At 32.8% G+C, this 24,978-nt stretch overlaps 2 protein-coding genes across 2 annotated transcripts; both read right to left on the minus strand.

Moving 5' to 3' along the window:
- Positions 1-431: 431 nt before the first annotated feature.
- On the minus strand, positions 432-8,368 carry ldhba (lactate dehydrogenase Ba). The gene is made up of 8 exons (XM_073838786.1): positions 8,232-8,368; positions 5,742-5,877; positions 5,367-5,484; positions 3,969-4,142; positions 3,303-3,476; positions 3,029-3,146; positions 1,159-1,282; positions 432-1,052 (listed from the first exon to the last, which is right to left on the minus strand). Exons 2-8 carry the CDS (start codon positions 5,868-5,870, stop codon positions 885-887), a joined length of 1,005 nt encoding a protein of 334 aa, XP_073694887.1. The 5' UTR covers positions 5,871-5,877; positions 8,232-8,368; the 3' UTR covers positions 432-884.
- Positions 8,369-17,267: 8,899 nt separating this feature from the next.
- On the minus strand, positions 17,268-23,769 carry slc25a3a (solute carrier family 25 member 3a). The gene is made up of 8 exons (XM_073838787.1): positions 23,526-23,769; positions 23,307-23,442; positions 21,904-22,031; positions 21,607-21,786; positions 21,305-21,486; positions 19,673-19,845; positions 19,416-19,526; positions 17,268-17,618 (listed from the first exon to the last, which is right to left on the minus strand). Exons 2-8 carry the CDS (start codon positions 23,434-23,436, stop codon positions 17,455-17,457), a joined length of 1,068 nt encoding a protein of 355 aa, XP_073694888.1. The 5' UTR covers positions 23,437-23,442; positions 23,526-23,769; the 3' UTR covers positions 17,268-17,454.
- Positions 23,770-24,978: the final 1,209 nt, after the last annotated feature.

The following is a 24,978-nucleotide window of genomic DNA, read 5'->3' on the forward strand; positions in this document are numbered from 1 at the left end:
GAGGAGGGGTTGAATTCTGTTTTTATATATTGGTATATGTTACTTTTAATTATTCGTTTCAAACATTTTATTAAGACTTTAAGGTTTACGAGTATTTAAAGTGCGTATTTTCACCTGGACGTAAATAGAAAAATTGTCTGCACTGCTGTTCGATGACTTATGCTCAATTCAGAACAGAACATTGACAAGAAATACTTTAATTTCAATTTATATAATAAGACAAACATCAAAAACAGCTTTTTGAAAACTTGCTTTTCTTCAAATCTTTTTTAAACTGTTAGCAAATGCGTCAACAATTAAAAATTAATAACATGAGGTAAAAACTTGTATCATTTGCACTTATTGAAGTCACACAACTAATTTTCATCCATAAAAGGTACAAACTATTTGTATTAGTGCCTGAAGATGACAAAAACACCCAACAGACAAGATTTGAACAGGTTATTTTATTAACTTCTTCTTATACACACTCATATGACCAACACTTACAACATGATTCATAAAAATGAATACATTGGTCTCTCTCACTTCAGTCTCTTCTCCTCTTGACTTAAACAGAAAGACCCAAGAACGTTCCCTAATGATCTCGCTAAATTATGTTCAGACAAGAGAGGTGTTAGTTCTTTCTTTATTGCCCACACAGAGTGACTGAGTTCACAAGTGCAAATGTGAAGAACCAAAGATGTTGCCCTTTGATCATTCTATTTAGAAGAAGAAAATTCGACATTTTGGATTATTATGCGTAGATTAACCACCATGAAAACAAAATACTTCAAAGCAACCGTGTCCAAAAGCAAGTACCGACAGAGTTAGAGATTGTGTAAAGATACCAAAGGAGTGTGAACAGAGTTTAGGAAAGGAGTGCATGGTGTCCCACGATTGATCTACAGATCCTTCAGGTCTTTCTGGATACCCCACAGAGTATCGGCGCTCTTCTTCAGCTGAGCGATTTCGCCGTCGGTCAGGGTCATGTTGACGACGCTGCCCACTCCGCTGCTGTTCAGCACGCAGGGCAAGCTCAGGTAGACCTCATCACCGATACCATACATGCCCTACAGAGGTCACAATAATATTAAAAAAGGCTCTTGAATTATTCAATCTGTCCAGTTATGTGATATAGAGGATCATGAAGTTGAACTGAGTGTAAACTCCTCTCACCTTCACCATGGTGGAGACAGGGTGGACCCTGTTCAGGTTCTTCACCAGGGTCTCGGTCAGGTCGGCCACACTGAGGCCGATGGCCCAGTTGGTGTATCCCTTCAGCTTGATCACTTCGTAGGCACTAAGAGAAGATAGTAGCAACTAATTAACAATAGATACTTACGTTTTACTATTATTAAGCTCGTCATGCTGTTACAATCCTTGCAGCTGATGTTTGTTTGTTGTTCAACACAAAAGAAGAATTTGGAATACAAACCCTGCATCCAAATGTACTATACAGTAGGCAAAATGCAGTGCGTGAGATGAGTGTATTAAGGTTTTTGAGGAAAACATTCCAGGATTTTTCTCCATATAGTGGACTTCAATGGGTTGAGGATCCAAATTGCAGTTTCAATGCAGTATCTAAGGGCTCTACACAATCCCATCTGAGGAATAAGGGTCTTATGTAGTCGATCGGTCATTTCCAAACTAAATAAATAAAAATGTACATATTTTTAACCTCAAATGCTCATCTTGCACTAGCTCTGCGATGCACGTCCACGACTTCAGGCATTACGTAATTACAATGAAAAGGTCACGTGTGGTTAGTTCTTCGTCTGTGCACTCCAGTTCAAAAAGGTAGGGTAGGGCGAAAAACTAATTTTCTCCTCCAACTTCCACATCAAACATTGATTTACCCTTTTTTTGTAAAAGGTGTTTGACTTTCTTTGCATGTTTGCTTTGTAAACACTGGGTTGGTTCTTTCATTGTGTCAAATGTGACCTTTCCAAAGTGACCTGGTAATGTGCAAAGTCAAGGTAGCGCAACATGAGCATTTGTAATTAAAAAGTATATACATTTTTTTTTCTGTGAAAATGACCAATCATTTCACCAGATAAAACCCTTATTGCTCAGCTGGGATCGCGTAGAGCCCTTTGAAGCTGTATTGAAACTGCAATTTTGACCTTCAACTTGTTGGTTCCCATTGAAGTCCACTATATGGAGAAAAATCCTGGAATGTTTTCCTCCAAAACCTTACATCATAGTCACTTAACATAACTTTACAAAACCTCCTTTTTTGGCAAAAAATCAATATTTCTAATTCACCTTTTCAACAGTACTGTGGGTAAAGGAACACTCCACTTTTTTTGGAAATAGGCTCATTCTCCAACGCCCCCCTGAGTTAATAAATTGAGTTTTACCGTTTTGAAATCCATTCAGCCGTTCTCCTGTTCTGGCGATATCACTTTTAGCATAGCTAAGCATAGATCATTGAATCCTATGTGACCAACGAGTTTCGGTATTTGTCCTATTTAAAACTTGACTCTTCTGTAATAATTGTGTACTAAGATCGGCGGAAAATGTAAAGCTGCCATGCGCCTGAAGTTCGGTCACAATTTCAAAAAGCCGGTCAAATTGGAAGTTACTTAGCTGGGAACTAATTCCAGGCACTGCGTGATATTACTGCGCCTGCTGCGTCCATATTACGGCAGCAAACTTTCCTTCCCGGAATTTGAGTGTAGTTCCTAATCTTATCGGCATAAATCACAGCTTTACATTTTCCGCCGATCTTAGTACACAATATAATTACAGAAGAGTCAAGTTTTAATTAGGACAAATACCGAAACTCGTTGGTCATTTTTGAATGCGATGCTATTGGTCTAATAGGATTCAATGATCTATGCTAAGCTATGCTAAAAGTGATATCGCCAGAACAGGAGAACGGCTGAATGGATTTCAAAACGGTAAAACTTACCTTATTAACTCGGGGGGAGTTGGAGAATGAGCCTATTTCCAAAAAAAGTGGAGTGTTCCTTTAACTAAAATGTATTATGTAATCTATATTCCCAACTGCCCATCAGTCATCATGACACGAGATGTGCCCCACCTGTCCACAACCATCTTGTGAGCTTCCTTCCAGTTCTCGCTGTCTTTATCTGTGCCAATGTCAGGGTTGAGCTTCTGCAGGCTCACTCCAGCCACATTTGCTCCGCTCCACACAGGCACTGTTAAACACAAAAACAGCACTTATAAAAATCAAATAAGCTGTGACTGACTGAAACCACGTCACATCCTCATCCTCTCCCTTTCGTTACTTTTCTTCCTCTCCACACCCTCCATCTCATCTCACAGTTTCCTCTCCTTTCAGCTCTCTCTCTTACCGCTGGAGTCTCCATGCTCTCCCAGGATGTAACCGTTGAAGCTGCTGGAGTGGATGCCCAGTTTCTCGGCCATGATGTAACGGAAACGAGCGGAGTCCAGGTTAGTCCCGCTGCCGATGACACGGTGCTTTGGAAGGCCGCTCAACTTCCAGGTCACGTAAGTCAAAACATCCACTGTATGAACACAAAGACAACCACAGTTACTTTTAATACAGTACAGCAGCCTGAAATGGACATAGCATTTTACCTTTTTTTGTATTAAATAGGTTAAATTAGAAGCCACACAATATATCTTTGAGATAATTTGCCAATAACTAGGAAAATAATACAGATAATTTAACAATTTTAACCACTGATGTCGCATGGGCTATTTTAACAATGTCCTTACTACATATCTGGGTCTGGGAACATTTCAGTTACATTGCTGGCTCAGAAAGCTCTTGGATTTCATCTAAAATATCTTAATTTGTTTTATGAAGATGAACGAAGGACTTAGTAATTAATGACAGAATTTTCATTTCTGGATGAACTTTATTTTAAAAATAGAATTTGAACAGGTAATTTCCTGCATTAGTTTGCAAAATTTCATTTATTCACATTGGCTGTGGTGCAGCACAGTAAAATATTAAAATCAAGCATGTTTTGAGTGTGTGTGTGTTTGCTCACCAGGATTAGACACCACAACGAGGATGCAATCCGGGCTGTATTTGACAATCTGAGGGATGATGTGTCTGAAAATGTTGACGTTCCTCTGTACCAGGTTCAGTCTGCTCTCACCCTCCTGCTGACGCACTCCGGCCGTCACCACCACGATACGAGAGTTAGCGGTCACAGAGTAGTCTGTCCGAAAAATGAAAATCAGAAATCTGCTACTCAAATCTTTGGATGCCTGTCTGTGAAATTTCCATAATGCAACTGTATTTTAAAACTCCAGCAAGTTTCATAAGATCATATGAAAAAAAAGGACATCTAAACTTGATTTATATTATTATATTTAATTATCATAATATGTGTGTTTAATTTAAATAGTTACATTTTAGTAATTTAATTTAAAATGTAATCAATTTTCATTACCAATCAAAAGATTCTTAATGTTGTTCAAAAAAAAAGTATTTTCCAAAGCACAATAAAAACAAATTTTGAAATATTTTTACTATTTAAAACTGTTTTCTATTCGAATATATTAAAATGTAATTTATTTCTGTGATTTCAAAGATGGATTTTTAGCATCATTACTCCAGTCACATGAGCTTTCAGAAATCATTCTAATATTCTGATCTGCTGCTCAAAAAAACATTATTATGTTGAAAAAACAAAATTGGGTTTCTTTGATTAATAGAAAGTTCAGAAGAACAGCATTTATCTGAAACAGAAATGTTTCGTAACTAGGGTTGCAAAGAAGTGGAAAATTTTTCCAAAATTTTGAAAAATTTCCAGGATTTTTTGGAATCCTCCAGGGATTTTTGGAAAGTTTCCAGAAATTTTCCCGTAAATTTTCCACCCATTTGCAACCCTATGTGTAACATTATAAATGTTATAATTATCATTTTTGATCAATTTAAAGCATCCTTGCTAAACAAAAGTATTAATTTCAATAATTAAAATTATACAGACTCCAAGCTTTTATTGCTATAGTGTATAATATTACAAAAGCTTTTTATATCAGATAAACGCTCATCTTTGGATCTTTCCATTCAAAGAATCCTAGAAAAATAAATGTACTCAACTGTTTTAAATATTAATAATAATAAAATAAAATTCTTGAGCACCAAATCAGCATATTATTATGATTTCTGAAGAATTATGTACCACTGAAGACTGGAGTCATGATGCTGTTGAATAAATGACATTTTAAAATATATTCAAATAGAAAGCAGTTATTTTAAATAGCAAAAATATTTCACAATATTACTGCTTTTGCTGTTTTTAGGATCAAACGAATGCAGGCTTGGTGAGCAGAAGAGAAATCTTACTGTTCAAAAACTTCTGACTGGTAGTGTAGTTTACTTTTTTTTTTTTATCAAATTAATTTAAAATCTATGCAATAAAAAAATTTCATCCCACCCTTATCAGCCACAATCTTAGGGGTCTTGAGGAACAGGCTGCCATGTTGCAGATCCAACATTTCCCCCTTCAGTCTATCCTCCACAACATCCACCAGAGCCAGTTCATCTGTAAGCTCCTACAAGACAGAAAACCAACAGCATGGAAAATTATTCCTTGAAATACCTGGCACAATTTTAGCATAAAGGTGCGGTCACAAGTGAAGACAGCGCATGACAAACTTCAATATGAGTGAAAGCTCCATTGGGAACATTTTTGCCCTCAAGTGAAATTCCCTTAACTAGATTTTGGCAATAACACTTAACCAACGCCAAATCTAACCACACCTTTATTTCAAACAACAAAAGCCAAAAATAACACTTGAAGCTCTCTTACCCTGAGGAGGACGCTGACAGCACATGCCATGCCCACCTGCCCCACGCCAACAATTGTGACTTTGTTCCTGGGGGGCTCAGCGGGGCCGCTGGCCAAAGGGGTGATCAGCTTCTGCATTACTGAGGCCATGATCCCGCTGGAAGAATAGAAACGATAATGTTCACAATGCAAACTGTTAAATAATACGAAGAGAAAAGGAATCTGTAGGGTAATCGTTTACTAAGTAAAAGCTGGAGTTAAACTTCACATGATCAGGCACCAAAGATGGGTCAAGCTAACAAGGTCACCCTCATTGCGTAAACCATTACTCCATACTGAGAAAATTACCCATATCCTGAGTTGCAAGCAGAGGCCCACTCAGTAATATAATTAGCCACCGGAGTCAGGTCACTCTGCCCTCCTTTGCTAAATCTAGACAAACTAAAGGAGTGTTTCTACAAAGCTACAAGTTTATTTAGGCAATGTGTGCATGTTAGTCAATAGCCAAAGGGAAAACCTATTCATTACAGATATAATCTAATTATAAAAATAATTCATTATGCAAATGACACCATGCTTAGTTTATACTATTAGAACTCCATTCATTCAAGTTTATTACAGTTGACTAGACAAGACACCACGCATTGGCTGATGAACATGCACTCGCGCACACGAACACAGAGCTTATGTGTCATACTAATCCTCAATGGGGCTCACGAGGATTATGTTATAAGTTTGTCGACGATAGATGATATTATTATCTAGAAAATAAAATATTGCCACCATAAAGTGCAATTCTCCCTGGCTGTAACACAGTTACAGCATAACAGACATGTGCATTTATCTCCAAAGCTTATCTTAAAATGCTGCCGCTACTTAACATAACTCACTTATGAATGAAGAGCCTATCTTTTTATGAGCTGGTGTTGATAGATAATAATGTTGAGGTGATATAATTTAATTATAACAAAAAGTTATATACATGTAAAAAGTTTTTGCTATAATTCTGATATGCATTCACAATTCAAAACATCAGCATGAAAAAATGTTATACTTAAATTGTTTACATTATTTAAAGTAATAAAATAAATATTTACACTACCAGTCAAAATATTTTTTTTTAAATAAATTCTCTTCTGCTCACCAAGTCTGCATTTATTTGATCTGAAGTACAGCAAAAACAGTAATATTGTGAAATATTTTTACTATTAAAAAGTAACTGTTTTCTATTTGAATATATTTTCAAATATAATTTATTCCTGTGATCAAAGCTGAATTTTGTTTATCATCATTACGCCAGTCTGGTTTTCCTTCAGAAATCATTCTAATATGCTGATTTGCGGTTCAAGAAACATTTATTATTATTATTATCCATATTTAAACAGTAATTTTTTTCAGGACTCTTTGATGAATAGAAAGAACAGCATTTATCTGAAATAAAAAGCTTTGTAACATTACACATGGTCTATACCATTCAAAAGCTTGGAGGCGGTATAATTTATCATTTTTGGGAAAGAAATGATAGAAATTAATACTTTTATTTAGCAAGGATGCTTTTAATTGATCAAAAGTGATTATTAAAGACATTTATAATGTTACAAAAAATTTCAGATTTCAACAAATGTTTTTGAGGAGCAAATATTAGGATGATTTCTGAAGGATCATGTGACTGAAGTAATGATGCTAAAAATGTAGCTGTGAAATCACAGGAATAAATTACAGTTTAACGATTTCAAATAGAAAACAGTTATTTTAAATAGTAAAAAAATATTTTACTGTTTTGCCATGCTTTGGATCAAATAAATACAGGCTTGGTGAGCAGAGACTAGTTTAAAAGCAAAAATATTGACTGGTAGTGTATAAATACCCATTTTAAATCAAATTACAAACCACAGATTGTTATCTTTGTATACACAACAGAAAATTACAATTGATTAAAAAAAATGACAAAACAAAGTATTAAAACTTAATTTGGCGCTCATTAACCCTATTACGACGCAAGCCGTCCTTATGACGCCCTTGAAGATTCAGATGTAACGATTGCGTTTGAAAACAAACAGTAAATTGTAAAATCATGATAGTAATCGATTTGCTCTTGTTTTAGGCGTCTCGAGTTAATCATACATTCGCAGTTTGGCCTCCCTCCATCATCAGCTCTTTCTAAACAAGGCCAAATTCAAGTTCAGCATGCACTGGATTCCTCCATGTTCATGCGTGTGCACCACGCACAAACGTCCTTGGCTCCTCATCTAACACTTTACAATGGAAATACGACTGTTACTTCACTTGTAATGCAACAAAGACGCTAAACCTCGAAACGTGGCGAACGGAAGTGTTGCAACCATCATCAAAACCTCCCATTTCTCCGCCACTCTTCAATGTCAACGACACTGCATTCCCATCGCACTATGACTTCGGTCGGTGCTTGCTTAACACAATGCTAATCGAAAGAATTTATTTAGACGATGTATACGCGAAGCAATAAAACAGCTACTCAAACAATATACATACATTTGTTGCAGGAATGTTAAATAAGTATCCTTAGCTGCAGGAAAGGTAGTGGGAGCCGCTGAGCACCGGAGTGAGCGTGCGCGTTCGCGTGACTCGGATTTGAGTGTGTGGCGCTACGCAGAGAGCGTATGACCCACTGTTACAAGTGCAAACGATGCCTTTAATGACATGTGGAATATGAGAACGGCAGACCGGCCCACTTTCCCCTTGGATAGTTATGTCAAGGATTTCATTGTCATCATAAAAATACTTACACTTTACTAACCGTGCGCCTTACTGGACTTCGCCATATATTAGAGTCGCTTCCTAGTCAACACTATGAAGCTAAATATGACAATGAAAACATTGCATTTTTTGAGCTTTTGTTACAATATATGTGATACTGGTTGCTTAATGGGGTCGTTGGAGCTGCATAACGGGGTTATGTGTGTTATGAAACCATGATCTGCAACCAATGATTCAAAAATATGCTTGGCTACTTTACGTAATGTGGACACATGAGAAACCAAAGGTTGAAATTGAACAATGTACAATGTAAATATAAGCAGCTACACGAACTCAGTTCTGTATGATAAAGTTTCAAATAGCTTCATTTCATTTTGGAGACATGTTAACGTTTACTAAAGAGTGTTTCTGATGTCTATAGATAGAGACAGATAGTTAAATCAATGTGTTTGATGTGCTATGGTACCTCAGCAACACAGTCGTTTGCTTTCTCATAAGCAAACAATGCATTCTTAACTCCTAAATAAGGGGACCAATGAGGCTCCTGTTCCTCCCACTGGCTTGTCCAATAAGAGCATTCATCTGTCAGTGACATTTGAGCAGCTTTAGGGGCATTGTCTTTATTTGCTGAAAAGAAAGAATGTGTGTCTGGATATACATTTTAAACTAGGAAAAAAAAAAGATGAAAGATAATAAATGGAGAGAGATGATAAAGAAACAAGAAAAGCAAGAAAGAAGATGAGCTGTGTGTTAGTGTGCTGGAGGGATTATGGGACACCTTGCTGTCTAGTGCTGGGTTTTGTAGAAAGATTGTGTAATAGGTTGTGTGTATTACATAACCGCTTGTGCCCTCTAGGTCTTGCCATCCTGGCGGCCGCAATAATGGTGCCACTATAAAAAGGAGAAGTTCACTCCGAGTGTAAAGATTAAAAGAGATAGTTTACTCACCCCACGTCATCCAAGATGAAATTAAGGTTTTTGAGGGAAACATTCCAGGATTTTTCTCCACGTCAATGGTTGTCAACAGTTTGAAGGTCCAAATTGCAGTTTCAATAGAGCTACAAAGGGCTCTACACGATCCCAGCTGAGGAATAAAGGTCTTGTCTAGCATAATGATCAGTAATTTTCTTTAAAAAATTAATATTTAAAGTTGAAGTCAAAAGTTAAACTACCCACTGTTCTTCAGAAAGATCCTTCAGGTCCCACAAATTCATTGGTTTTTCCACAGTTTTGTGTATTTTAACCCATTCCATCAGTGACTGTATGATTTTGAGATCCATCTTTTCACACTGAAGACAACTGAGGGACTCATATGCTCACTGATGCTTAAGTAGGAAACACAATGCATTAAGAGCCAGGGGTGAAAACTTTTGAACAGAATGAAGATGTGTTCACTTTTCTTATTTTGCCTAAATATCTTTTTTTTTTTTTTTCATTTAGTACTGCCCTTTAGAAGCTACAGAAGATACTAACATGTTTCCCGGAAGAAAAAATAAGGAAAATTTACCTTGGTCTTCAAATTCCAAAAGTTTTCACCCCCCTGGCTCTTAATGCTTTGTTTTTTCTTATGAAGCATCAGTGAGCGTTTGAACCTACACAAAAAAGCTGAAAACACTTTTTCTGAAAAACACAAGGCAGTTTAACTGTTCAGGACGAACAAGGGACTCATGCACAACTAAACACAAAAACACAGCTGTGGATCATTCAGGTAACAACACAGTATTAAAAATCAAGTGTATGTAAACTTTTGAACGGGGTTATTTTTATAAATTCAACTACATTAACTATATTATTTTCTCCTGTGGACTATATGTAAACATCTTTCATGTGAAATATCTTCTTCAGATCAGTACTAAATAAAAAATAACATGCATTTTGTACAATCCCTCTTATTTTGGTAAAGATTCTGCAAAGGTGTATGTAAACATTTGACTTCAACTCTATATACTTTTTAACCACAAATGCTCATCTTGCACTAGCTGGGCTTCACGCATTATGTAATTATGTTAGAAAAGGTCATGCGCGGTTAGTTCTCCAAAAAAAACTCCACCTAATTTTCTCCTCCAAGGACATGGACATCTTGGATGACATTTACTAAAATGAGTGATTTCTCAAACATGTACTTCTTGTTTTCCACAGAATAAAGAAAGTCACACCGTTTGGAATGACTAAAGTGTGATTAAATAATGACTCATGTATCTTGAGTCATAATGATTCATGTACTATTCTTTTAAGGCAATCTGTCAAATAACGCTTAAAGGTTGTATCAGCGATTTCTAGCCTGAAACATAAAGTGTAAAATTCAGCTGATCTTTCATCACGATCCGCTCGCTGCCTACCCCATAAATTGTCTGTGAAAAAAACGCGTCTCTCTGGTCAGCCTAGGGTCCGAGATATGCCAAAAAAACAATCGGCACTACCAACTATTCCACAGATAAACAAACATTGTTCCAACCAATCAGCGTCAGGGGTTTGGTGTTGTGGACTTTCGCTCCGCCTCCCTCACATCCCTGCACCAGTAGGAAAGTCCACAACACGAACCCCCTGACGCTGATTGGTTGGAACACGGTTTGTTTATCTGTGGAATAGTTGGTAGTGCCGATTGTTTTTTTGGCATATCTCGGACCCTAGGCTGACCAGAGAGACGCGTTTTTTTCACAGACAATTTATGGGGCAGGCAGCGAGCGGATCGTGAATAAAGGTCAGCTGAATTTGACACTTTATGTTTTAGGCTAGAAATCGCTGATACAACCTTTAACTCACATGCTGTTTATCTAAACTGTGTTAATACTGCTAAATTTAGATTTTCGTAGTCTAAAAATGGCACTTTGTAAATACACTTTGTGAAATTAGTTATCAGATGCCAGTTGAGAAATTTAAGTTAAATATTTATCTATTGCCATAGCTGATAAACGTATTTAGTGTCTAAACTAAACAGTACAGGTTTGTCCCTCACTGGTATAGTACACCTCATTTATTTCCACCAATCAGTGAGCACAAACCTTCCACCCATCAAACACATAGCCAATCACTGGCTCGCTTATAGCACCAGAGAGAGAGAAAGAGAGACACACTTTTTTTGTCATGTGGGTAATGGGGGCAGCTGGAGCATGGAAAATGAATTGGATTTCTTTCATAGTAAGCTCTCACTATGAGTCTGTAAAAATGAAACATTGATATAGGTTTCATAGAATATTACTCCATCTTATTTATTAAACTAATAAGGCATGTAATTCATTTTGCAGTGTCTAGGCACTTCAATCCCTCTCATGGAATATTACAGCGGCTGCCAATCCTTTGGCTATTAATGAACCCATGTGACCCGGCGAGAGGACTGCACACTATTTCAGACTGACCTTTATGAGACAAGGGTTATGACAATAGAGAGAGACAGACACATTAGCTCACACTCACATGCACAAATACATAGAGGATGGTATTTGCACACACTACTACTCTGGTGAGGCTCTACAGGTTTTGATCTCTTCTGCTCTGCCTTTATTGGCTGACAAACTGTTGTAAATGATTGTGAACAATGCCAAATCTGTATACGTGTTAAATATGAAGCCATAACTAAAGGTAAAGCAAATCTTCATTACTGCCTGATGATAGATCTCAGTAATGTAAAAAAAAGAAGACAAAAATTTCAGACAAAATTATTTCAGTTTTTCTATTTTTAAAAAATCTTGTTTAATTCATTGTGTAACTTACTATTTCTTTACAATTTTTGCAGAATTTACTAGCAAAATTTGTTTATTTTTCTGCATTTTTTTCAGTATGAACATTGAATGTCCAGTTGTTTTCACTTTTGATTTTTTTGAGTGAAAACAGTTTGAATGTGACAGCTTTTTAGTGCAATTATGCAATATAATACAGCATATAGTTTTTTATTAATATTTTAAATAAAGTTTTTATTTTTTATATTTTTGTTTTCATCTTCATTTTATTGTTTTGTTGTGTTTTTGTCATTTTTAGTTTTTATTATATCTATGTAGCATGTATGAAATTTTATTTAAAACATTTATGAATTTTTATTGTCTATGTAACATTTATGAAAAAGATAGATTTTTTTAAAATATTATTTGAAATAAAGTTTCAGTTTTTTATATTTTTGTTTTATTTTAGTATTTCTGTTGTTTTCGTCATTTTTACTTTTTTATTATGTCTATGTAGACATAATAAAACTAATGTCAACTAATGAAATTTTGTAAAAAAAAATGTATTGTTTATGTAGCATTTATGAAAAAATATAGATATTTTTATTAATATTTTAAATACTTTTTTTTGTTTTTTGTTGCTTTTGTAATTTTTTCTTATTTCTTATGTTTATGTAGCATTTATTAAAAAATCGTTTTTATTGATATTTTAAAACAAGTTTTAATTTTTATATTTTTGTTTTCATTTGAGGTTTTTTGGTGTGTTTTTGTTGTTTTTATTTTTTCTATATAGCATTTATTAATTTTTATTGTCTATGTAGCATTTATGAAAAATGTTTTCATTTTTATTTTTTTGTGTTTTTGTCATTTGTACTTTTTTATTATGTCTATGTAGCATTTATAAGTTTATTAATATTTCAAATAAAGGTTTTATTTTTTATATTTTTTCCAATTAATTTTTAATTTTTTTATTGTTTTTGTCATTTTAATTTTTTTATTACGCTTTTAGATATTTTTAATTAATATTTTAAAAAGTTTTTATTTTTTTGTTTTCATCATTTCTTTTTTGTGTTTTGTCATTTTTAGCTTTTATTATGTCTATGTAGCATGTATGACATTTTTATAAAAACATTTATGAATTTGTATTGTCTATGCAGCATTTATGAAAAAATATAGTTTATATTATTTACATAAGTTTTTAATTTTAAATATTTTTATGTTTTTATTTTCATTTTTTGTGTTTTTGTCATTTGTACGTTTTTATGTCTATATAGCATTTATGAAATTTTATTAAAACATTTATCAATTTGTATTATGTCTATGTAGCATTGCTGAAAAAATATTTTTTTTATTAATATTTCAAATAAAGTTTTTATTTAAACATTTTTTTCATTTGTGTTTTCTTGTTGTTTTTTGTCATTTTCATTTATCTATTATGTCTATGTAGAAATCATAAAATTTTATTAAAACATTTATGAATATGTATTATGTCTATGTAGCATTTATGAAACAAATATAGTTTTAAATCATGTTTTTATTTTTTATATTTTTATACTTTTTTAGATTTTTTGTTGTGTTTAAATGCTTCAGACATAAAAAAAGACAAAAACACAACAATAAACCTAAAAAAGAAATTGAAAAAAATATATAAAATAAAAACTTTATTTAAATATTAATTCAAACTATATTTGTTTCATAAATGCTACATCGACATAATACACATTCATAAATGTTTGGATAAAATTTCATGAATTCTACATAGACAAAAATAATAAAAATAATAAAATTAAAAATAATAATAAATGACAAAAACAACAAAAAACTAAAATGAAAAGAAAAAATATTTTAAAAAAATCAAAACTTCATTTGAAATATTAATAAAAAAATCTTTTTTCTCTCAGAAATGCTACATAGACACAATACAAATTCATAAATGTTTTAATAAAATTGAATAAGTGCTACATATACATAAAAAGTATTACATATATATATATATATATTATTGGTTTAGGTTTATAATAATGCTGTTTCTAATTCAGTCTAATTAAAAGTTTCATCCAAACGCTGCTGCTTTAAATTTTTTTCAATCCATGACGAACTCAAATCTAACCAAGTCAAATCTATCTGGTGTAACTTGATTCCTCATGATCACATGAGCTTCGCAAACAGCTGTTTGATCCCTCTATGCACATGTTTTCACTAACGACAGCCAGCTGGACTAACCGCATTTTGCATTCATGTGGGTTTTGACTTAGTTATTCAATCCAATTTGTATGATTTGCAAAACTAAAGCGCAGTTATAATCCAAAAGCACAGTGAAATCATGTGCTTTTAACACACTTCGGATGGCTTGATGTTGCATTACTCACAAGGGAGGTGAAGGTGCATGTGGAGCCATTACAGACTGAATGCATTTATGGCAAAAAGGTTACAGTGAAATGCAACTCAGAACCCCATAACCTTTGACCCCCAGCATCAGCGGCTCAGGAAGCAAATCAGAGAGCGTTCATTTCTCAGAATTCAACTTCACAGTTCTGCCGCCGCAAACCACATTAACAAGACAAACCAAATAGGATATAATGACTACAATGGAGCACACACACACCCAGTCCCTCCCTCTCCAAAACTCATACACTCTCACAAAGAAGGCCCAAACGTAGGCACACTCTGTGAAGTGAATGACCCCTCTCTGCTTGGTGTTTCTCTCTCTCTGAGAGCTGTATTGAGGTCAGGGGTCACTATTTTTCTGTTGCTTACATCAAGCTGATGAGAATGGAAGAGGAGAGAGAATGCAGGGCCATTGTGACATCACAATGAGACCATATCTGCTCATCACTCCTACAGGCCACTCCAAGCCATCGAGACACTGTGGATACCGCATCTCTCAATGTGACTGAAAAATGCTAGAAAACATTCATAAATGAAACTAATTAAAAGTGTATTCAAATCATATTCCACAGGAGGAGTTTCCATCTTGTTCGCCTTTTGTTAGCAGAACTGATATGACATAAAGTGTTTACTTGACAAAATGCTGTAACCTTTTACAAAATATGAATTTTATAACAGCTTCACATGCAATTCAATTTTTCTGTATATTGATTAAAATTCTAGCTTTCATTTTCAGTTTAGTGTAAAATGTTGTACATTTTTATATGCTTTCGTTGTTTTATTAGTATTTCGTCAATATTTTATTGAATTTTTAATCTAAATTTTAATTTCAGTAATTCTAATATTTTAGCTTTTTAAATAGAATAGAATCATTTATATTCTAGTTTTAATATATATTGATTAAAATTCTAGTTTTCATTTTCAGTTTAGTTTAAATTATTGTACATTTTTATATGCTTTTGTGGTATTTATTCGTATTTTTCAATATTTTTATTTAGCATATTTTTCATTTAATTTTTATTTCAGATTTAGTTCCAGTAATTCTAATATTTTGGCTTTTAAAATATAATGTAATATACTATAATATAATAGAATCATTTATATTCTAGTTTTCATTTTCAGTTTAGTTTTTTAAATTATTGTACATTTTATATGCTTTTGTCGTTTTTATTAGTATTTTTTCAATATTTTTATTTAGCTTATTTTTTTATTTAATTTTTATTTTAGATTTAGTTCCAGTAATTCTAATATTTCAGCTTTTAAAATATAATATAATCTTAATTAAAATTATTTATAATTTTTTTATTTTCAGTTTAGTTTAAATTATTGTATATTTTTATATTTTAGTTGTATTTTTTTTTATATTCCTATTAATATTTCAGCTTTTATATAATATAATATAACAATTATTTATCTTCTAGTTTTCATTTTCAGTGGTTTAAACCTGCGTACATTTTTTATATGCTTTTGTTGTTTTTGAATATATTTTGTATTTAGCTTTTTTTTTAATTTTTTACATTTTTACTTCGGTTGTTCTAATATTTTAGCTTTGAAATATAATATAATATAATCATTTACAATCTAGTTTTTATTTTGCTTAGTTTATATTTTAGGAAATTTTTTATATGCTTTTGTTGTTTTTATATATTTTCAGTATTTTACATATTTCTATTAAGCTTTTTCATTTTATTTTTATTTCAGTTTTAGCTTGAGTAATTATAATAGTCCAGCTTTTATAATATAATATAACTTATATTCTAGTTTTCATTTTTAGTTTAGTTTACATTTTAGTAAATTATTTATATCCTTTTTATTAGTATTTTTTTCAATATTATATATATTTTTATAGCATTATTTATTTTTTATTTCATTTTTAGTTTGAAGAGAAATTTTAATAGAGAGAAATTTTAATATTTCAGCTTCTAAAAAATATATATATATAATATAATATTAATAATTTATATTCTAGTTCTCATTGTCAGCTTAATTAAAATTTAAGTACATTTTTTTGCTTTTGTTATTAGTTATTATTAGTTTTAGTTTCAGTAATTCAGTAATTTTAGTTTTTATAATATAATCATTTATATTCTAGTTTTAATTTTCAGATTAGTTAAAATTTGCGTACAATTTTTAAAAGCTTTTGTTTTTTATTATTTTAAAGAAATATTTATATGTAGCTTATTTTTAATACAATTTTATATATATATATATATATATATATTATATTATATATAAATAATGTTTCGTTTGAATTGTAGTACATTTGTATATGCATTTGTTGCTTTATTAGTATTTCTATATAGCTTATTAATAATTTAATTTGTATTTCAGTATTAGTTTTAATACATCTAATATTTCAGCTTTTAATCTTACAGTATTTCATTTTAGTTAGAGGCAAAGGCAACATATCTCATTTTTATTATATTGTTATTATTTTTTATTTTTTTTAGTTACATTTTTTCATCTAATATTATTTTACTTCAGCTTTATTCCCAATTAACAAAAATGTTTTCATTAGTTTAAGTTAAAGACAGTGCAACCCTGTTCTATTGTATACAAATAATCCTATCTATTTAAACAATATATAAAATATGTACATACCAATATTACCTAATTATAGAAAAATTATATAATTCTTCACATAATGACAAAACATTTGCTTACACACAAAATTCTATTTCCATAAGATCAATAATCTGTGGTTTTAGTTAGTTTAGTTACCTAATGAGAGCAAAACACACAGGAGTCACATAAAAATCAACAGATGTTTAGTGTGTGATTGATTTTACTCTAATATTCATACAGACATATAGTGACACTTGGAGAACCTAGTGATCATTCCATACTGCTTTCAACACTGATAAACACTCCAGGGAGTTTACTGCAAGTGGTGAATGTGGAAAAAATCTTTGTCTTTGTTTAGTTACTCAGGATACTGTTGATAAAGGAGGAGTCTAGTAGTCCAGGAGGCCCATCTTCCTCTTAAGGGACTCTGGCATCTCAGGGGGTGGTGGACGGGGCAGACGGAAATACACCTTCACTGAGTCGTAGATGAACCACTGTAGAGCGGTCAGTGTGCCGATCATAATGATTCGAGCAAAAAGACCCTTCCACACACCTGTGCGAGAAACAGAGCTCATATGAACATTCAAGTATACACAGATTGACTAGACCTGTTATTAAAGTTGTGCTAATCGATCCCTCTGAGCTCATGGTGCTTAAACATGCCAATAATTAATCATCTGAGATAAAAGAACAAAATGAATAGGTCATTATTCATTTCTAAAGAGATCCCTAGAGCTGATATAAATAAATCCAGGATCAACAGCCACCTCTTTTGGTAATAAAGAGTATTACATCTTTCTGCAACCGAAATGATGCTTTAATGGCTGATGTTTCTAAGCAATTTATGAACAATATAATAACAATAAGAACATATTCACAGTTTTGAACAAATAAAATACACAATATTACACAAGGACATGCGGAAGATATACTATCAGTCAAAAGTTTTTGATCAGTATGATTTTTAATGTTTTTTTAAAGACGTCTCTTCTGTTCACCAAGCTTGCATTTATTTGATCCAAAGTATAGCAAAAACAGTCAAACTTTTTTAATATTTTTACTATTTCAATCATTTTTTCCTATTTGAATATATTTTAAAATGTTGATATTTTATTTTAAAAGTAAAAAAGTCTAGAAATGTTTCCAGTTTTTTTTTTACAAAAAAAAAAAAAAACTATATATATATTTCTTTTTAATTTAACAAGATAATGTTTAACTGAAATGGTGCTTCAATGTCTACATTTGAGCAATTTATGAACAATATAATAACTATAAGCATGTATCTGAATAGCTTTCAGGTTGTATTTATTTATTTTGGGCAAAACTGGTTAAAATGATGTATATATTTTTCAGTTCTAAAAACCATTCTTTTTGTGAGAATCCATATAGAATGTAGCCCTCCAAAATAAAATAAAATAAAATAAGTGTGAGTTTGTATTTTCGCCTTGCATGGAGACCCAACAGCACACGTTTCCAATGTCAAATAAAACAATTTATGAACAATATAATAACTATAAGCATGTATCTGAATAGCTTTCAGGTTTTATTTAGGGCAAAATTGATGAAAATTATGTATATATTTTTCAGTTCTAAAAACCATGGGTTCTTTCTTGAGAATCCATATAGAATGTAGCCCTCCAAAATAAAATAAAATAAATAAAATAAAATAAAATAAAAAATAAAATAAAATAAAAGCACACATTTCCACTGTCAAATAATTTATATATTTTTATATTATATATATAAATAATTTATATATATATATTTTTTTTCAGTTTTAAAAACTATGGGTTCTTTCTTGAGAATCCATATAGAATGTAGCCCTCCAAAATAAAATAAAATACTTTTATCAATGTTCAATTATAAAAACAGGTACATGGAGCATCAATGAGCGTTTGCTAAATAAATAAATTATACCAAAGCGGAGTCTTCTGACAAAAATGGCAAACGCTACAGTTTAACAAGATAATGTTTAACTATGTATATGCTATGAAATAGTCTAAAAGTTACTTATTTAATCTTAATTGTTATAAAATAAAGATCAAGTAAATACCAAACCTTTTTCCAGTTGAAATCATCTACAAATTGACTCCAGATTACATTTGGTCACATCACAAAGTCTTTTTGGACAGAGCTCTTATTGACCTCTTTACTCTTGTGACAATTAGAAAAAAAACAGTATTTGATGTTCATCAGTGTATTTATTTAATAAGTAATCATGTCAGCAAGATAATGTACAGTCTGCTAATCATTATGGCAAAACAAACCCCTCGGGTTTTCTTCTGTCACTCATGTTATTTGATCAACAGCTGCTGAATGCTACGTGTGGTGTGTATGTGCAGTGACTCACCTACGGGTCCCAGCCTTTTCACCACCTCAACAGCTGAGCTTCCTCTCTCTTTATTCAGTACGGACACCACAGAGTCAGCGGGATGGGACACCACAGCACAGAACACGCCAGCTGAGGACAGACATACAACACAGCTTATATGAATCTATATCTATGTGAACTTGAGCCAGTTGTCTTTACAAAGACATGCTAAGTTCTATGTCTAAATGTTTCTAAACTTTTATCCAAAGACCTAACCACTTTTGAGGTTAACTTACCAATATAACCAGCAACAAAGGTCACAACCAGCTGCTCAGGTTTGGTGCACTCACTGCGTGGTTTTGGTACTACGTACTTGTACAGTGTCTCCACAGTTCGCTCAAAACAGGCAAACTTCATCATGGTGTAGGGGATCTGCCTCAGCCATAAAGGAAAAACACCTTTATAGAACCTGGACAGACGATAACACCAACAATCAGGACAGAATAGAACTGCCTCATGGGTAAAAATAAAGGGACTAAAAGATGGTTTTCTGGGTTCCCCAAAAAGAGTGAACAGATCTTAAAATTAGTATTTTTCTTAGTGTGGAGATTTTAATAATCTAAAGAATGTTTCTTTTTTATTTTTAATAGTGTGATACAGTCAACAACAGTCATTTTGTACAGTTTGTACTTTTTAGAGCAAAAAAAAAATACTTTTTGATTTTTTCATTCATCAGAATGGTGTAAAAATATGACGACTTTTTTGGCACTCGTTATGTGAACACAAAAAAAATCATGGACTAGATTAGAAAAGGTAAAATGGTCAAGAATGGCCATCAGAGAAAATTAATTGGAAAAGTTTTGAGGCATACAATTTAGCCAAAATGATACAGTCTTTGATAATGTCTATATATATTCAAATGCAAAACTTAAAAGAAATAAGTCATTATTTCTGAAAATATTCTAATATGCAACCTGAGACGTTTTAAATTTGTTTCTAATTTTAGTTCAAGTTCTAGTATTTTTTTGCGATTTTTCATTCATTATTTTAATAAATTGTTCCACATATTTCTGTTTAGTACTTACATACAAACATTTTTTTTTTTTCAGATGCCAATGTTAGTTTCTTTTTTGAAGCATCTTTAAATATATGTATACATTTGCTTCATTTTAACTTAAACACTGTGTTAATTGAAAATAACATGAATTATTTAAAATAATATTTGTATAGAAATACATGGTGTCTATTCTCATCAAATCCCCTCCAATAATTAATTACTATTAAACAAGAATAAATATTATTAAAACTACAATATACAGCACTGACTTCATTCCAAAAAAAAAATTTTGGGTTTGTTTTGACCTCCGAAGATCATAAGTGTGACCCCCAAGTAAGGAATACTAGAGGGTTAAAGGGATAGTTCACCCAAAAATGACAATTCTATCATTAATTACTCACCCTAGTGTCATTCCAAACCTGTAAGATAAGACCTTCGTTCATCTTCAGAACACAAATTAAAATATTTTTGATGAAATCTGAGAGCTTTCCGACTCCACATAGACAGCAATGCAACTGACATTTTCAAGGCCCAAAAAGGTAGCAAGGACATTGTTAAAATAGTTCATGTGACATGTAATGAAGAATAGTTGAATTAAGTTATTTTTTGTTTTCTTTGCTCACAATATGTATTCTCATAGCTTCATAACATTACAGTTGAACCACTGACATCACATGGTCTATTTTAAGGACATCCTTACTACCTTCTGGGCCTTGAACATGGTAGTTGCATCTATGCAGGGTCAGAAAGCTCTAAGATTTAAAAATAAATAAATAAATAAAAAGATTAACAGAGCTCTAACGGGTTTGGAACGACATGAGGATGAGTAATTAATGATTTGCATGAATTATTTATTTAAGGATCTACTCACGCATTTAGCCCCTCCTCAGCGTGCATTTTGGGGGCGCACTCTCTCAGGGTGTTAGCATAGCCGGGCTGCGTCTGGATGCGCACTTTACACGCTTCCATAGGAGCCAGTGCAATATCAGCGAAAAACTCTGCGCTGGCAGATGCGGCCAGATATACTGATGTCCTCCACAAATATGCCTTCTCCTGCTCACCAGACCAAAACAAACGGCAAATGGTTAGCTGGTGATCTATTACAAACAAATATGCAAAAATAGCTAAATTAAGCATTTTGGGACAGGTGAGATCGGTTTTGTAGAGACTCACCTCTCCAAGCATGTCATTGTACAGGGCCTTAAAGACTTCATAGAAACCAAACTTGCAAAGGCCTTGCATGGAGTAACCAATGAATGTCGGAGCCCACCCTTTGCCCAGACCCCTGAAGCCATCCTCTTTCAAGGTGACTGAGAAACCATTGAAGATGGACTTGTACTTAACCGGGTCCACCTGGAAGAAAACAGAAATAGTGCATTAGGCAAAGTCTGGATACAAAGTCAGTCAAAACAAGTTTGCAATGGCATTAGTTTTTATACATATGTTGCATTAGAGAAGAAAAACAAACACCTGGATGCGGCATTTAATGAGGTCGAGGGGCACGACAGCGGTGTGTGTTAGACCACAGCTCAAAACCCCACCGAAACCGCAGAGGAGGTAATATTTGTTTGACCCATATTCACAGCTCACATCTGCATCTGAGGGATTAAAAACACACATGTAACGTCACAAAATGTATCATACAGTCTGTGATACAATACTTTGAACCTAAGTCAGTTTGAGCCAATTCAATGTGTTTGGAACCCAAGGATGTAAAATTAGATGGAGCGCAAGGTCACAATCATTAGAGTTGATTGTGATAGATGTAGCATTGTCTGAATTGAGAATTACAGAAGGTTCAAATGCTTATTGATGCTCAAGAAGGAAAACGATGTATTAAGAGCAAGGGGTGAAAACTTTTGAACAGAATGAAGATGTGTACATTTTTCTTATTTTGCGTATATATATATATATATATATATATATATATATATATATATATATATATATTGCCTTTTTGAAGCTACAGAAGATACTTACATGCTCCCCAGAAGTCAGTTAAATTTTCTCTGATAATCTAATTTTAAAAAAAGACTCAAATGCATTGTTTTTCCTTCTGGAGCATCTATTACTTCTGTAATAGTTGCATATAAGTCTCTCAGTTGCCCTGTCATTGTTTTCTTAGTTCAAATACACAAAAATGCTGAAAAACTTTTTAATTTGTGGGACCTGAAGGATTTTTCTGTTAAGGACAAACAAGGGACTTATGAACAACTATCACTAAACAAAAAAGAACAGCTGTGGATTATTCAGGTAACAACACAGTATTAAGAATCAAGTGTATGTAAACTTTTGAATAGGGTCTATAATTTTTTCTTGTGCACTATTATGTGAAATATCGTATTCAGGTCAGTACTAAATAAAAAATAACATGCATTTTGTACGATCCCTCTTATTCTGGTAAAATAATTAAGATTTTTGCAGATTCTGCAAGGTGTACGTAAACTTTTGACCTAAACTCTATTTGTCCCTTATATTCAAGTGCAATATTTTCTGGAGGAAGAAGTGTCTAGGAATTAACAGGCAAACATGACAAGGTAAAGTCTATTAGCCAGACGTGTAATCCTTGTGGAGGAGGTTAATTCTTTACGAATTAAATGTTGAACATTTTGATAGTGCACTTTAAAAGTAATTTCACTGAACCGCAACCATAATAACAACCATAACAAATATGGTTATGGTTAAAAATAGCAAAATAGCAAATAATGAATAAAAAAAATATATGTAACAGTGCAAAATAAAAGAAATCAAAGAAAGAAAAATACAAGAATACAAATAAATAAATAAATAATAATATATATTATTGGACATAAGTCTACTACTTTTTGCAACCAAATTTCCAATTCAGAAGATAAAGAAGAAGAACCTCTTACCAGCATGAGCTGCTGCAGCAAGTTTGCGTTTTATCTGCGAGCTCTCTTCTCGCTGATCTGGTTTAATAGAGAAAAGAGGAGTCTGGAAAGGATTCGACCGTGCCAGCTGTGTTAGGGTGGTTGGGTACATTTTCACCTGGATTTAAAAACAGACAGGTGACAATTAATATCAAACTAAAGTATTTCATAAATTCATATTGAAAGAAATAGTACACTCACTTGTTGGTTGTAAAGAAACGGCGCCTCCTGGGTGCATCAGCGGCAGGCGAATCTAAGACATCAGATGACCTCAGACTAAATCACTCTGACCTTCTGTGACGTCATCACTGAGAGTGAACACCAACCTGTTTAAAAAAGGAATTATGGTATTATAAACCAAACTGGCATTCATAAGAATTAAACAAGCGCCATCTATGAATTATACTTTGTGTATTGAGTTAATGGTGCAAATATGTGTCTAACTACTGACAGTTGAGAATCACTGCAAACTTGAGCTCATGGAAGCGTGTGTGAGCTTATTACGCACAGCAGTGGATGGTCTAAGGCGATTAAACTCAATGAGACGGTCTATTCCTGGAGCAGAACACAGGGCCGTGCATATCCTCCTTACCTCTAGCAGATCAAGGTAAGGTCAGACTTTACAATGTCTCTGAAGAACTGCAATGCACTGCAGCAAACCATTCTCTCAACCTGAAGACAATACATTTAGTTGAAGACAGTTACTAATACATAAGGTCAAACATATACACAGACACAGAAATGTATGAGGTAAACTGCTTTATTAAACCATATTCTGTCATAATACATAAAAAGTACCTGAACTCTCCAAGCTTTACCTCACAAGTCCACATTACCTTGTAATGTGAAATAAATACATATTTAGAATATTGATTCGGAAATGTCTCATAGTCTCAAAAGAAGAGTAAAGGGCATAATTGCGAGTGTTTTACTCATTGTCCAGTTCTACCAATGTAACAAAGTATAAAGACCTTATGTTTATTAACCAAGGCTACTCATTTAAAGTCCATGTAAATCAATTTTAAATGTGTTCTGAGTTTGTCACACCACCTAGCCAAATTTGAATAATAGAAAAACTGGCAAATAAATCAAATAAGTTATCAAAATCTTGAAAAATAAATGCTGGGGGCGTGTCTGCTGTCATTGCCGAAACCACACCCACTTGCAGAAAAGCCTCCGCCCCTCTCAACTGTCAAATAAAAACTTAAAAAAGGCAACGGCGACTTTATCTCACAATTCTGACTTTTTTTTCTCAGAATTATGATATAAACTCACAATTTGGAGTTATAAAGTCAGAATTGTGATATAAACTCATAATTCGAGTTATAATCTCAGAATTGTGAGATATAAATTCGCAATTGTGAGTTATAAAGTTAGAATTGCGAGACAAACTCAATTTTAACAAATTTAAGTTTTGCTGACTTTTATTACAGAATTGCGACTTTATATTTCGCAGTTGTGACTTTTCTCAGAATTGTAAATCTATATCTCGCACTTGTGACTTTTTCTCAGAATTGCAAGCTTCTGTCTCGCAATTGTGACTTTTTTCTCAGAATTTCTATCTGACAATTGTGACTCTCAAAATTGTGAGTTTATATTTTGCAATTATGACTTTTTCTCAGAATCGTTTCTCTCACAATTGTGACCTTCTCAT

The sequence above is a fragment of the Garra rufa genome, chromosome 4 (genome assembly GCF_049309525.1).
Source record: "Garra rufa chromosome 4, GarRuf1.0, whole genome shotgun sequence".
NCBI lineage: Eukaryota > Metazoa > Chordata > Actinopteri > Cypriniformes > Cyprinidae > Garra > Garra rufa.